The sequence below is a fragment of the Penaeus vannamei genome, chromosome 30 (assembly GCF_042767895.1).
Source record: "Penaeus vannamei isolate JL-2024 chromosome 30, ASM4276789v1, whole genome shotgun sequence".
Classification (NCBI taxonomy): Eukaryota; Metazoa; Arthropoda; class Malacostraca; order Decapoda; family Penaeidae; genus Penaeus; species Penaeus vannamei.
This window is the reverse complement of record NC_091578.1, coordinates 7,292,486-7,307,485: the sequence shown is the minus strand read 5'-3', so window position 1 is coordinate 7,307,485 and position 15,000 is coordinate 7,292,486. Positions and strand designations below refer to the sequence as shown.

The 15,000-nt window shown below is 41.9% G+C and overlaps 1 protein-coding gene across 1 annotated transcript in view; it reads left to right on the top strand.

The window, feature by feature from the left end:
* RyR (Ryanodine receptor) overlaps positions 1 to 15,000 on the top strand; it is a gene marked incomplete in the record, with an annotated part of 178,643 nt that overhangs the window by 126,674 nt on the left and 36,969 nt on the right. The window contains 22 exon segments of the mRNA XM_070142884.1: positions 2,987 to 3,201; positions 3,648 to 3,802; positions 5,247 to 5,371; positions 5,578 to 5,832; positions 5,941 to 6,144; positions 6,467 to 6,631; positions 7,063 to 7,209; positions 7,445 to 7,606; positions 7,806 to 7,942; positions 8,678 to 8,846; positions 9,701 to 9,829; positions 10,620 to 10,764; positions 11,111 to 11,234; positions 11,342 to 11,569; positions 11,679 to 11,829; positions 12,053 to 12,202; positions 12,383 to 12,518; positions 12,770 to 13,015; positions 13,338 to 13,527; positions 14,015 to 14,288; positions 14,455 to 14,634; positions 14,787 to 14,915. Coding sequence (XP_069998985.1) covers positions 2,987 to 3,201; positions 3,648 to 3,802; positions 5,247 to 5,371; positions 5,578 to 5,832; positions 5,941 to 6,144; positions 6,467 to 6,631; positions 7,063 to 7,209; positions 7,445 to 7,606; positions 7,806 to 7,942; positions 8,678 to 8,846; positions 9,701 to 9,829; positions 10,620 to 10,764; positions 11,111 to 11,234; positions 11,342 to 11,569; positions 11,679 to 11,829; positions 12,053 to 12,202; positions 12,383 to 12,518; positions 12,770 to 13,015; positions 13,338 to 13,527; positions 14,015 to 14,288; positions 14,455 to 14,634; positions 14,787 to 14,915 — 3,816 coding nt within the window.

The following is a 15,000-nucleotide window of genomic DNA, read 5'->3' as shown; positions in this document are numbered from 1 at the left end:
ATAATAATTATTATTATCATTGATATTATCATAATGATAATCATTATATTAATAATGATGTTGATTATTATTATTATTGTTATTATTATTATTATTATTATTATTATTATTATTATTATTATTATTATTATTATTATTGTTATTATTATTATTATTATTATTATTATTATTATTATTATTATTATTATTATTATTATTATTATAACTATCATTATTATTATTATTATCATTATTATTGTTATCATTGTTATTATTATTATTTTATCATCATCATCATCATCGCCACCATTATTGCTATCATTATTATTAATCAAACGACGTCAACGAATCTTCTCAGAAAAGGTTATTTTTGAGGTGTTTTTGTTTCTCATGATTTGTTCATTTATGGCTTTATTTGCATGTGTGATTCCATTAGGAATTCTCACCTTTCTATTAATATATCACGAATTATTAACCTTGGATTAATTGCCTGATTCGCTTAGACTTGTTTGTTATACATGTGTGTGTATGATGTGTGACCCACACACGCATACACATACACATATATGTACACGTACACGTACACGTATACGTATGCGTATGAGTATATGTACACGTACACGTATGTATGTGCGCACACACACACACACACACACACACACACACACACACACACACACACACACACACACACACACACACACACACACACACACACACACACACACACACACACACACACAAACACACACACACATATATGTATATATATATATTTATGTATATATATGTATATATATATATATATATATATATATATATATATATATATATATATATATACATATATACATATCCACACACACACACACACACACACACACACACACACACACACACACACACACACGCACACACACACACACACACACACACACACACACACACACACGCATATATATATATATATATATATATATATATATATATATATATATATATATATATATATATATATATATATATATACATATCTACATACACATTTAAACAGTATATGCAAACACAACCTAATATGTCTTGTTTGGTACAATAACTTTAGTATGTTTGTGTGGCAGGCTTGTGTAATAACAATATACGTCTGTTTAGTCCTATATTGCTATTGTTTGGCATTCCATTCAGTCACTAAACACGTTGAAGATCAAATATAACAGTCATTCTATCGCATTTGATCTTTAATTTATTTAAGATAGATAATAATGAATAGATAATGCAGACCTTGTTTATTGTTCATCTCAATAACCTATTTTTCATCACAAGGAATGACTTTCTGCTTTGATCTTCGACCCATAATTTCGTTTGTAAGACTCTTAATCACTAATAGTATCAAAACGTAAGAAAAGTAAAAAGTAAAGATTAAAAAAACAAGAGAGAGAAATCAAAGACTCCTTTTTGCTCTTTGTGTTTTTGTCTTTTCACCTCCTTGTTGAGAGAGTCTTCAGTGAAAAGTCGATGTCTTCTCATTTCTTCCAAGCCTCCGAAACCTACTTCAACAGTCTTTCCCTTCCGTAAGTGAGGCCACAACGCCACTTCACCTTGTTCGGGGTGTAGGGAGGGAGGGAAAGGGAGGAAGGGGAGGAGGAGGGTATCGGGAAGGGGACGAGGGGCCAGGGAGGGGCATAGGGAGGAGGAGGAGGAGGAGGAGGAGGTGGAGGGATAAGGGGAGAGTACAGGGAAGAGGAGTATGGGTTCGAGGATGGTACAGGGAGAGGGACAAAAGAAAGAGACGCAATTACTCCACCTTGTAAGGGTTTAATGAAGGGAGGGGAGGGGTCAAAGGGGTCAAAGGAGGGTACAGAGACACATTAGTTACTATACTTTGTTCGGACGAAAGGGAAGTGGGAGGAAGAGAAGGGTTGGTAGAGGACTCAGAAAAGAGTTATAATTAAGCTTCGAAATTTAGTTATTTTACATGTTATCAAACTTAGATATCAGTTAATAAGGACTCCTAATACTGGTGTCCCTTGTTAATCTCTTAGAGATTAATACATAAATTCCCTCTGAAGGAGACTAAGCTTGTTAAGATTAGTTAAATTTATATTTATCAAGGCTGATCCATCCCTAGCTTGTTAGGATTAATTAAGGCTTAGCTTTTTAGATCTAATTAATTCTAGCTTCTTAATATTGAATAAGTCTTAGCTTAGTTTACTGTACTGACCACCTCTGTATTGTGAACGAGAGAGGTTGTATAAGATTATTAAGTAAGATATTTTGTTAAGTTAATATTTTTTCATTTTACAGTGACAACAGAATAAGATCAGGGCTAGAATAACGCACAATGATAGTTAGCTATGGCATGATTTGGATTAAGGATTTAGAGTTTATTCAAGGGAACGGGATCCAACAAATACCCAAGAAAAACATCATGGGAACACCAATGTATTGATACATTTTGAAACTTTTTGTATTGTGCATCAGATGTTTTCTCAGGCACTCTTACGAATACAGAAATGTCCACGACCCTAAACATATTTCAGACAAGGGATATTTTAGAATACATATATATATTTTTTGTAAATTCCAGTCCACTTGCCTACCGTGAAAAGAAAATGTTAAGATTCTTATTGGCTCTCAAGTGCATTCATATGAGATGACTGAAGATGACTTCAACAAATTTGGGTTTGTCTTTTTTGGCATGATTTTATTAACATAGCTTTTCATACCCTTATGCTTGTAGTCTTATAATAATATAATCTTTCACCGCATCAAATTTACTACGGATATTATAAGCATTATTATTGTTATTGCTAGTGATGATTTCAGTGTCGTGCAAGTCAGTCTTGTATATCTAGATCATGATTTAGACGATTTTTATTTGGCCATTTCCGCTTTTGCATATGCTTAAATCCAATCAAGCTGGCGCCAAAAAAGCATTTAAAAAGATAGTGAGAAAAAGAAAATCCCTCACCATTGACCAAGTTTGACATGACCTCCTCCGTGACCCCAGGACACCTCGCACGAGATGGTGGTCGCCTGCTGCAAGTTCCTTTGTTACTTCTGCCGGACGAGTCGCCAGAACCAGAAGGCCATGTTCGACCACCTGCCCTTCCTGCTGGATAACTCGAACATCCTGCTCTCGAGGCCCTCCCTGCGCGGCACGACTCCGCTCGACGTGGCCTACTCCTCGCTCATGGACAACACCGAGCTGGCACTGGCTCTCAGGTAATGGCACCCGGGGATGATGGGGGTGGTCGGGGAAAGGTACTGATTTATTTTTCGTTTATTGGAGGTCTGTTGGTATGTTTGTCATTCTTTCCCTTTCTGATTTTCTTCTCTCTCTCTCTCTCTCTCTCTCTCTCTCTCTCTCTCTCTCTCTCTCTCTCTCTCTCTCTCTCTCTCTCTCTCTCTCTCTCTCTCTCTCTCTCTCTCTCTCTCTCTCTCTCTCTCTCTCTTTCTCTCTCTCTCTCTTTCCCCCCTCTCTTTCTCTCCTTTCCCTTTCCCTCTCCCTCTCCCTCGTCCTCTTTTTTTCTTCCATCTCATCCATCCCATATTTCTTCTTCCCGTCTCTCCATCTCTTCACCCACTCTTCCCTTCAACCCACAGTTCTAAAATCCCAATAAAAAACACCCACTCGAGCACCATCTGACTGCCTCGTTCACATCCCCCAGAGAGCACCACCTGGAGAAGATCGCCGTCTACCTGTCCAGGTGCGGTCTCCAGAGCAACAGCGACCTGGTGGAGCGCGGGTACCCGGATCTCGGTTGGGATCCTGTGGAGGGCGAGCGCTATCTCGACTTCCTTCGCTTCTGCGTGTGGGTCGGAGGTGGGTGAGGCTGGTGTGCGGTTGAGTCTGTGCGTGCGCTTGTGTGAGCGGTTTTGGTATGATTGCTTGTGGTACTGTGTGTGTGTGTGGTTAACGGTGTTTTTCTTGTGATTGTGTGTGGGATTCTCGTTTTTTGTGTAATTGTCTCAACGTCTGTGCGTGCGTGTGATTTTCTCGATGCATGAACGATTTTTTTCCTTTTTATGATTTTTGAAGAAACTGTATGTATAAATTGTGCCACTTTAAAAAAATCTTTCTTGGTGTTTATATGATGTGTGAAAGCCTGACTGAATAACGGGTTTTGAATTAATTGGCTTCGTAATAAAAGCCTCTCACTTCTGTAGTCTTTGCCGGCCTAACAGCATACCCTGCTTTTATAACTTTCCCTTTCATTTTTATAACGGTTAAGTCACATTAATATTTTCTTATGGTTTATGGTAGTGCAAAATTAGGTGCAATTTATGTGGATTATCATTATTATTTTTTGATAACTAAGACCACCTATTTTTCTGATTTTTATTTTCGTTTCATGTACATGAAGTATTAATAATTTTGCTTATCCACAATGAAAATTTAGTCTTTGCCTGTTGAGCTGTCAGTATTGTCCTGTCAACATTTTGTAAACAATGTCCTTTCCCTTTTTGAAGAAGCTGTCACCTGATTGGTCGACTTTCTTACGGGAGCGCCAATCAGACTGCGGCTTACAAACCAAAATAAAAACACATCCAGCGAATAGCATGATGGCTCTCAGTGTAACATGTTCGTAGTGCTACGGTCTGGCTTGAGCTGGCCTGCAGTGTTCGCTCCCTTTTTACCAGGTCTGAACAGGGATCAAGAAGTACAAGGTACACGTGCACTGCGTCTCACCATCTAGCTTTTCTCACTTGCTTTATTTTCCTCCCTGTTTTATTCACTCACATGTTGCCGCTTTTCCCTCCTCATCACTGACCTTATCAGACCATGTCTTCTTTGTCCTGGACTGTATTTTGAGGATACACTTTGGTCATTCATTGTGAAGTAAGTGCAGTTTTCTTGGTTAAGTCACTTGTGAAATGCCTTCATAAAAGACGCGTGTATACCTCAAAGGTCCTCTTTTCTTAACTACCAGAAGCATGGCACTTGAAAGTCAAAATACAAATTGAAAAATGATAAATGAAAAAATATAAGATTGTGCGGATTATATCAGATAAAACGTATAAAGTTCATAACGCAAAAAAGGGAATATGGAATCTCATTCTTTTGAAAGTCAGTGTATTTATTCCCTTATTCACATTTCCAAGACCATTTGTTTCAAGTAAACTCAGAAAGAAAGAAAGAGTTGGCCTTATTTTCTTGAAAAAAGAGAAAAAGAAAAGTCATGTCAGATAATGGCCGTTAAGCGAAAGCAACCTTCTTCGTCCTCATAGAAACCGCCCCTTTGAGACCGTTTTTGCTCTTCCTGCAGGCGAGAGTGTGGAGGAGAACGCCAACTTGGTCATCCGTCTGCTGATCCGCCGGCCGGAGTGCCTGGGTCCCGCACTCAGGGGTGAGGGCGAAGGCCTGCTCTGCGCCATCATCGACGCTAATAAGGTGGGCACTCGGAGGCGTCGTCGAAGGGTCGCTGACTGAGCCGCTGTTGGATTTGTTTATATGGGGCGAGGGGAGATACTGTAGGACGTTTGAGTGATTATAGCATGCATTATCTCGAGCTGGGACGATCAGAAAATTGCTGAAACAAGATTTTAGGATGTTGATGAATATTCAGGTTATTAATATTAATACATCTCTTCCCGTAGATGTCTGAGCGCATCGCCCTTCAGCGCCTGGGAGCCGAGGCCGAGGGTGTCGTGCCCATCGAGCACCCAATGCCCGCGGGAGACGACGACGAGGACTACGTGGACACCGGCGCCGCCATCCTCAACTTCTACTGCACCCTGGTCGACCTCATGGGCCGCTGTGCCCCGGAGGCCAACGTCATCGCCCAGGGCAAGAATGACAGCCTTCGCGCCCGGGCTATTCTCCGCTCCCTCGTGCCCCTGGAGGACCTGCAGGTACGTCGAATTACGAAGGAAATTCACGTCGCTATGATGATATATGTCTTTATATCACCTTTCACGTTTTTTTTTGTTTACAACTTCTCAATTTCCTTTCCTTCCAAGGGCGTCCTGTCGCTGCGATTCACACTGTCCAACACCTCCGACGAAGGCAGGAGCGACATGCCCCCGGGTCTCATCCCCGCTCACAAGCAGAGCGTCGTGCTCTTCCTCGAGCGTGTCTACGGCATGAACAACAAGGACCTCTTCTTCAGCCTCCTCGAAGACGCTTTCCTGCCTGACCTGAGAGCCGCCACAGCGCTCGATAAGGTGAGACAAAAACTTTACTAGTACATTGATGCCCAAATCATATTACTTCTTTGACATCAAAATATTACGGCTACTTTAATGCCAAATCCTTACAATTTCACTAACGCTAATATCTCACTACTAGATTACCGCCAAAAATCTTATTACTTCATCAGACGCGAAAACCGTACAGTTTCATTGACGCCAAAAACCTTGCCATTCCAATGGCGCCTTAAACGCTCTACTTCACTTTCTCCATTATCTATAAAACGCAAATCTCCTGCACATCGGAAAGCCATTCTAGACACAGATTAAAACAGCGGCGACGTTTCTGCTTTTCCAGTCCGATGGCTCCGAGTCCGAGATGGGTCTCGCCCTCAACCGCTACATCGGAAACTCCATCCTGCCGGCACTCATCTCGCACTCCAGCTTCTACGCCGAGGCTGAGGCCCACGCGCCCCTGCTGGATGCCACGCTCCACACCGTCTATAGGCTCTCCAAGTGCAAGGTGGGTAGGAGTGTATGGGTCCTGCTGATATTTCATCTTTATCTTCAACATCAATTTTACGTTTGGATTTCTAACTCTTATCTCCGTTATTCCCAATATCATGATTATCATTAACATCATAGATAACGTCATTATCGTCAGCCTTATCATCAATGTCATCGTCATAATGATAGTGACATTATCACTGTCATGATGATGATGATGATGATGATATTATCACTGTCACTCTCATCATACTATATGCTTACCCTTGCTCACCATAACCAGCATTATCATTATTGTTAACATCATGATCATACTCATCCCTATACCCCCACCCCACTCCCACCACTACCACCACCCCCACCACCATTATCGTCCTCCAACATTTCTCCCCCCACCTCCCCGACTCCTTAAGCAATTCTGACCACTTTCCCCTCTCTTGCCTTCAGATCCTGACGAAGGGCCAGCGAGAGGCCGTGTCCGACTTCCTGGTGGCTCTGACCCGCGAGATGCAGCCGGCCGCCCTGCTGCCGCTCCTCCGCAAGCTGACCATTGACGTCTCCAAGTTGTCGGAGTACACCACCGTCGCCCTCAGGGTAGGTCTACGGCGAGATGTGGGGGACACTTCGGCAGATTTGGATTGATTTCAGTCATTATTGATTTTTGGAAGCTTTCGAGATTTTGGAACATAGGATTCTCTGCAGCAGTAAAATGTCAAAGGTTTTAAATTGATCTTACTTTTAGAATTTATAATTCCTCTTTGACGACTTGTCTCACCCACTTTAGCATTTTATTTTATTATCTTTTTTAATCGTCCCTTCTCTTCCGCAGCTGCTGACCCTGCACTACGAGCGCTGCGGAAAGTACTACGGCTCCTCCTCCAACACCCCTGGCACCGCCTCCGAGGAAGAGAAGCGCCTGACCATGATGCTCTTCACCAACATCTTCGACTCCCTGGCCAAGATGGAGTACGACCCAGACCTGTTCGGCAAGGTAGGAGGCCTGGGTCACCGATGTCACTAAACGGGATGCGTTAAGAGATAGAGCCTTTGATGAACTTGATAGATACAATTGGTAGGAAAATGAATTGGCCAAGAGTCGCTTCGTGTATCGTCAAAACAAAGAAATAAACTAAAAAACATAGAATGAATTTAGTAAGACGATACGTGTTTCCCCTTCCGTCTTCCCTCAGGCTCTGCCATGCCTCTCAGCCATCGGTTGTTCCTTGCCCCCCGACTACTCGCTCACCCACGGCTACGACGACGAGCTCTACAACACCGCCTCCTGCGCCGAGGGACCCTACAAGCCCGCCCCCATCAGCACGGAGGAGTAAGTGGCCGAGCATCGATCCAGAATGCTCGGGAACTGCCTTTGTATATTTTGGCATTTCTGAGTTTAGTGGACGCTGAAGGAGAATCTTGGTTAGGGAGTTCGGTACAAGGCTGAATGTTTCGTTTTTGTGTCTAGTTGATTAAGGTATAGGTATCACACAAGAGTGAACGAAGGGATATTAGTTTACTAAATACTCCTGGTAGAAATGTAATGCGTTTTATCCCAGCTCTCGCCATAGAATGCTAAATAAAGCCTTATATCTAACAGCGTGGTATGTCGTGGTATATAATGAAGCCGTTTCTATTGGGTAACAAGGTACTTCATATTAATAATCGTTCTTTGGTGTAAATTGTTGATAGATGTAATAAATACATTAATGAATTGATAGATAAGAAATATATATATATATATATATATATATATATATATATATATATATATAATGCAGAAGTAAATAAACCAATACTTACCACAATCAAATCATTGTCAATTAATTTCTTATATATAAACTACATAAAAGTTCTGCATTCCAGTCTTTTTCTTTCCCTTAACTGTCAATTAATTTCTTATATATCAACTACATAAAAGTTCTGTATTCCAATCTTTTTCTTTCCCTTCCCTTCCATATCTGAAGAGGAATGGGTAATGGTGATCCATCACAACACTGCCAGTAGTACCGATACCGAAAAAAAATTAAGAACCGTCGATCTAACTCGATACTGCCTCCCACAGGGTGCAATTGGACCAGGACATCGTGGACCTGATCAACAAGTTCAGCGAGCACTACCACGACGCTTGGGCCTCACGCAAGCTGGAGAGCGGCTGGACCTATGGGGAAGCCTACTCCATTGAGGACAAGATGCATCCCAGACTCAAGCCTTATTCTATGCTGTCCGATTACGTAAGTTCGAGGAGGATTTAATTAGGTTGGGTTTTGGAGCCTTGTTTATCTCTCTCTTGTTTCCTGATTCCGGGTTGCGTAAGTTGTAGGAGTAATAAGGTTTTGTTTTAGGACCTTCATGTTTATGTTGTGTATGACTTTGTTTACCATTTTCGAATTACGTGAGCTTCAGAAGTGGGCGTTAGATTTAGCTTTATTCATATTGGGTGGAATTTTATTTACTTCACGTTGTAAGATTGCGATGATTCCGGAAATAGTCGATCAGGTAGGGATTTAGGACCATATTAATATTTTGCAGGAGTTTGTTTGCAGCTGTCGGATTAGATGAGTCTCCGCAGAAGTCGCTAATACTGAGATTGATTAACATTACGTGGAAGTGTGTTTCCTGTCGTCTTATAACGAAAGTTTCAGGCGCAATCGATAACACTGGAAGTTGTTTATACATTGTAGGACCTTGTTTCCTTGTACCAGATCACGGAAGTTGCTGGAATGATTATGATTGGTATAATTGGAGTTTCAGGGCATTGTTGACATCTCGTTCCATTAAGCGAGTTGCAGAAACGAATGCAGCCTCTAATAGATCAAGAACCTCATTTGCGTTTGGGAAAAGTTTGTTCCTCTACACACATGTATATATTCCCTTTACGTTTCGTTCATTAGTAGGCTTACAAGTTTATTGGTGAGGTTCACTTAGGATTTGATATGAACTCTTGCTTGTAGACACTCACCTTCTTGTATCTGAAAAGAACATAAACAAAAAAAATTGCTTCTACAAACTACAATGAGAATACAATAGAGTATAAACATATATGAATATACTAACCACTCACCTACGCGTCTTTCTTCGCCGGCAGGAGCGTGAACGATACCGCGAGCCCGTGAGAGAAGCCATCAAGGCCCTTCTTGCCCTCAGCTGGAACATCGAGTACGAGAGCATGGAGAACACGAGCGCCGGCCGAGAGCAACTGCACCGCCAGGACACCGTAAGTCCGTCTGTTCTTGCGTGGGAATACTCTGTTTAAGAAGATAAGATATTGCTGTCTAGAAGGTGATAGTCCGGCAATCTAATATCAGTTATATATGGTTCTTCTTCTTTTTTCTTCTTTTTACTATTATTGTTATTATCATTATTATTATCATTATTATTATTATTATTATTATCATTATTATTATTATTATTATTATTATTATCATTATTATCAGTATTGTTATTATTATCATTATAATAATAATAATAATAATAATAATAATAATAATAATAATAATAATAATGATAATTATTATTATTATTATTATTATCATTATTATTATTATTATTATTATTATTATTATTATTATTATTATTATTATTATTATTATTATTATTATTATTATTATTATTATTATTATTATTATTATTATTATTATTATTATTATTATTATTATTATTATTATTATTATTATTATTATTATTATTATTATTATTATTATTATTATTATTATTATTATTATTATTATTATTATTATTATTATTATTATTATTATTATTATTATCATTATCATCATAAGTATTATTATTATTGTTAATATTATCATCATCACTATTATTATTATTATCATGATTAGCAATACCATGTTTACTATTACTGTTATTATTGTTATTATCACTTCTTTTTCTTCTTTCCTTTTAAGGGAGGTATCATACTTTCCCTGTCCGAATGATCAACAACATTTAGGTGATTTCTGTCATTATCATTTATTACTTTTCAAAACAAATTTCTATTCCTTCTGCAGTCCGATCTGTACAACTACAACCCACAACCTGTGGACATGACCAACCTGACGCTGTCCAGGGAGATGCAGAACATGGCCGAGCGTCTGGCTGAGAACGCGCACGACATCTGGGCCAAGAGGAAGGTCGAGGAGCTGGAGGCCTGCGGTGAGTGGCGGACGTCGCGAGGAGTTGCCGTTTTAGATGCGGAATCGTGTCCTCATTTGTTTACTTTTATGTCGAATTTGTATTGATTTTAAGTGGATGTTTTTTTTCAAATTAGCGAATAGGAAAAGTGTATTAGTTTTATCGAAGTTAAATAGACAGATACGACATCCCTCTTCTTTCCTCATTTTAGATGATTTTGATTTAGATGATTTTGATTGCTTTCGCTGAAACGTCGAATTTGTAAAACTATTGAATTTTAAGTAGATGCCTTTCTTTTCAAATCAGTGAATATGAAAATGCATTAGTTAAAATGACAGATATGACAGCCCTCCTCTTCCTCTGGCAGGTGGCGGCCTGCACCCTCAGATGGTGCCATACGACATGCTGACCGAGAAGGAGAAGCGAAAGGACCGCTTCCGCTCCATTGAGCTGCTCAAATACCTTCAGTTCATGGGCTACAGGCTCAGCAGGTGAGTTTCTTGCCTGGCCACATGATCATATGCGAAAGAGAACTGAGAACATGATCTCCTCAGTAGTACCTAGTTGGCCTATTTTCAACTCGCTGTTTCTCTCTCAGGAGCGGCGCCGTAGAGGACAGCGGTGCAGGAAGCGCAGGAGCCGTCGAGCGTCGCTTCGCCTACAGTCTGCTCGAGAAGCTACTGCAGTACCTGGACTGCGCAGCCATCAACATGAAGCTGCTGAAGCCCTCTGCTAATCTCTCCAGGCGAAGCTCCTTCAAGACTTCGACTAAGGATGTCAAATTCTTCTCGAAGGTCGTGCTCCCGCTGATGGAGAAATACTTCAGGTAAGAAAATGCCACTGTCGGCGAGTTTACTAAGCAATCTAATTAAGGAATCGTAACTTTAATTCACTCGAGTCTTTTTATAACTCCTTTGTTTATCTCTTTCCTTTAGCACCAACCGCAATTACTTCCTGACGGTGGCACAGACATCGACGATGGTGGGTGCGGCGTCTCTCAAGGAGAAGGAGATGGTTGCTTCCCTCTTCTGCAAGCTGGCTAATCTCATGCGTCTCAAGATGGTCTGCTTCGGTTCTGATACAAAGGTGAGGTCTAGCGGCAGACTGACTTGTGATTGCAGATTTAACATGATGTCATTCACCATTTCCTCCATTTTGTAATACTTCATACTATATAAATCTTTATGCAAAATATGTGAAACGTATATAGCTCCTTAGAAGCCTACAGACTAAAAAGATGTAGCCCAAGAGTAAAAGAGACCCCTATGTCCTTCCACATTGATCCCCGACACTTTTTTTAAAATTTCAGGTTACGGTGAAGTGCCTGCAGGTGATCGTGCGTTCCGTCGACGCCAAGACGCTGGCCAAGAGTCTCCCCGAGTTCATTCGCACGTCGATGCTCACTTTCTTCAACAACGCAGCCGTCGACCTGGAGATGTGCATCCACTGTCTTCAGGAGGTGAGAAAACTTGGTGGTGCTTTAGGGAATAATGTTCTTTTATGTAGGCTGTATGCTATGAACCCTTTTTTGAGATTGGAGTGGCAAGTATGAGATAAATAAATCAGCTTCATTATTCCGGGAAAGAATATATATAAGTCTTTGAGACGAGTATTTTACATTGGCATTTATCCTACACAGGGTAAATACGCTTACATTCGAGGTACTCACTTGAAGACGTCGGCATCTCTCAACTACGTGCAGACAGTTCTTCTGCCGGTGCTCACCTCGCTCTTCGATCACACGGCAGCCTGCGAGTTCGGGCAAGATCTTCTATGTGAGTAATGTGGCCTTTTATAATATAATTTCGCTCTCTCTCTCCCTCTCTCTCTCTCTCTCTCTCTCTCTCTCTCTCTCTCTCTCTCTCTCTCTCTCTCTCTCTCTCTCTCTCTCTCCCTCTCTCTCTTTCTCTCATTCCTCTTGCAACCCTTCTAGACTGTTATCCTAAACAGTCAGTAACTATAGTCATTGCATAATAACAAATTAAAAGAAAAAAAGAATGTCTTGTATCTGGAACATTTCCAACAGTGGACGAGATCCAAGTGGCTTGCTACAAGATCCTAGCGGCGCTCTACCAGCTGGGCACCGACCTCTCTCTAGATGGCAACAGGACCTTCATGAAGAAGGAACTCGATCGCCATCGTCCGGCCATCGGCAACTGTCTCGGGGCCTTCGCTGGAACGTTCCCTGTGGCCTTCCTGGAGCCACTCATGAACAAGAACAACCCCTGGAGCATTCACAACCGCATTGCCGATCAGTCCCTGGAGGCTCAAGGTATGTGTGAGGGGTGTGGACTGTGAGGGGGGAGGAGGAAATGAGGGGAAGTTGTGAAAGAGGGGTGGAGAAGGATGATCATGAGGTGGACAAGGAAGAGGAATGTAGGGGAGGTAGTTCGATGAAGGGGGGAGATGTGAGGTATGAATATGGATGTAAAGAGGGATGAAGAAGGGCTGCAGGAGTGAAAAGAGTGGAAGTGAAAGAGGTGGACAAGGAAGAGTCCCATTAAACGTAAAACAAAGAAACTGATATTAAAAAAACACTTCCTCTTAAAACAATCTCCCCCAGATCACCACAAGTTTCTCTGTCCATCTTCCAGAAATCATCGTGAAGATGGAGACAGCCATGCCGACCCTGGAAGCCGTCATGAAGGAAGTGGAGAAGTTCGTAGACGACGAATCCAAACACACCGAGTTCCCATTCATCATCGACGTCATCCTGCCCATGTTGTGCTCCTACCTGCCCTTCTGGTGGAATCAGGGACCGGATAACGTGAATCCATCTGAGGGGTGAGTGACAGGTGGATGGGTTGGTGGATTAATAAGTGGGAGGGAGAATTGATGGGTGGATGAATAAGTTGGTGTTGCGAATTGATGGTGGAATTCTGGTGGAATCAGGGACCGGGTAACGTGAATCCATCTGAGGGGTGAGTGACAGGTGGATGGGTTGGTGGATTAATAAGTGGGAGTGAGAATTGATGGATGGATGAATTGGTTGGTGTTGTGGGTAGATGGTTGGGTGGAATGGATGGAGGATGGATGTGTAATGTAGAGGGCTTGAATTGATAGAATGTCATAACAAGGAGACGGACAAATATAGCCAGGCAAATACACAATCAGGAGACTAAAATTTGCATGGATATGCACATAGATGAAGACACATGAAATAGAAGTCTAGATTGATGAGTCTATCGTAACGGTATACCAAAAGAACTCATCCAGATGCAATGTACAACATTCTTCCACCCGAACTAAAATGTCACTCCCTTATCTCCAGCAACCACGTGTCTATGGTGACGTGTGAGCACATGAACCAGCTCCTGCGCCTGGTGCTGCGTCTCATCATGTTCAACGTGGGTGTGGAGAACGCCCCTTGGATGACCCGCATCGCCGGCTACACCCAGCAGATCATCATCAACTCCAGCGAGGAACTGCTCAAGGACGCTTACCTCCCCCTGGCCGAGAGGGTCCACAAGCGAACGGAGTACATGTTCAACAAGGAGGAGAATCTCAGGAGTTTCCTGAAGTCCACTACCGAGGATACAAGTCAGGTGGGTTGAATGCTGCGTCCTGTTGTAATGGAGACCGTTCATTTTGAAAAGTAGGAATGCCCTAGTTTGTTGAACAATGGCTGGAGAAAACACTACACACAAAAAATGCATGGGGTTGATGTCTTAAACATTCGTGAACTTTGGTAAAATACATTTTCTCATTCAGGTCGAGAGCCAACTCCAAGAGGAATGGCAACTGCTCACGAGGGACATCTATGCCTTCTATCCTCTGCTTATCAAGTACGTCGACCAGCAGAGGAACCACTGGCTCAAGCACGGCGTGCCAGAGGCTGAGGATGTATACAACCGCGTCTCACAGATCTTCCATATCTGGTCAAACTCACAGGTAAAGCATTCGTGAAATTCGTTCAGTGATAAAGTTTCCATGATGATAACACAAATATATACACGCACCCCCCCCCCATACACACAGGCACACACAAAAACAAACACATCATCATATGCCATTGTAAAAAAATATGATTCCCTCCTTCCCAGTACTTCCGACGAGAGGAGACGAACTTCATCAGCCAGAACGAAATCGACAACATGACCCTGATCATGCCCACGGCCTCCTCCCGCAACCGCGCCGCCGTCATGCCCGAGGCGTCGGCTGGAGGCGGCAAGGTAAAGGTAAAGCATGGTCCGCCTGGAGCGCTCTCTCTCTCTTCTTCCCGAAGGAGGCGGTCACTCGCCAACAGCTGCGAATCTC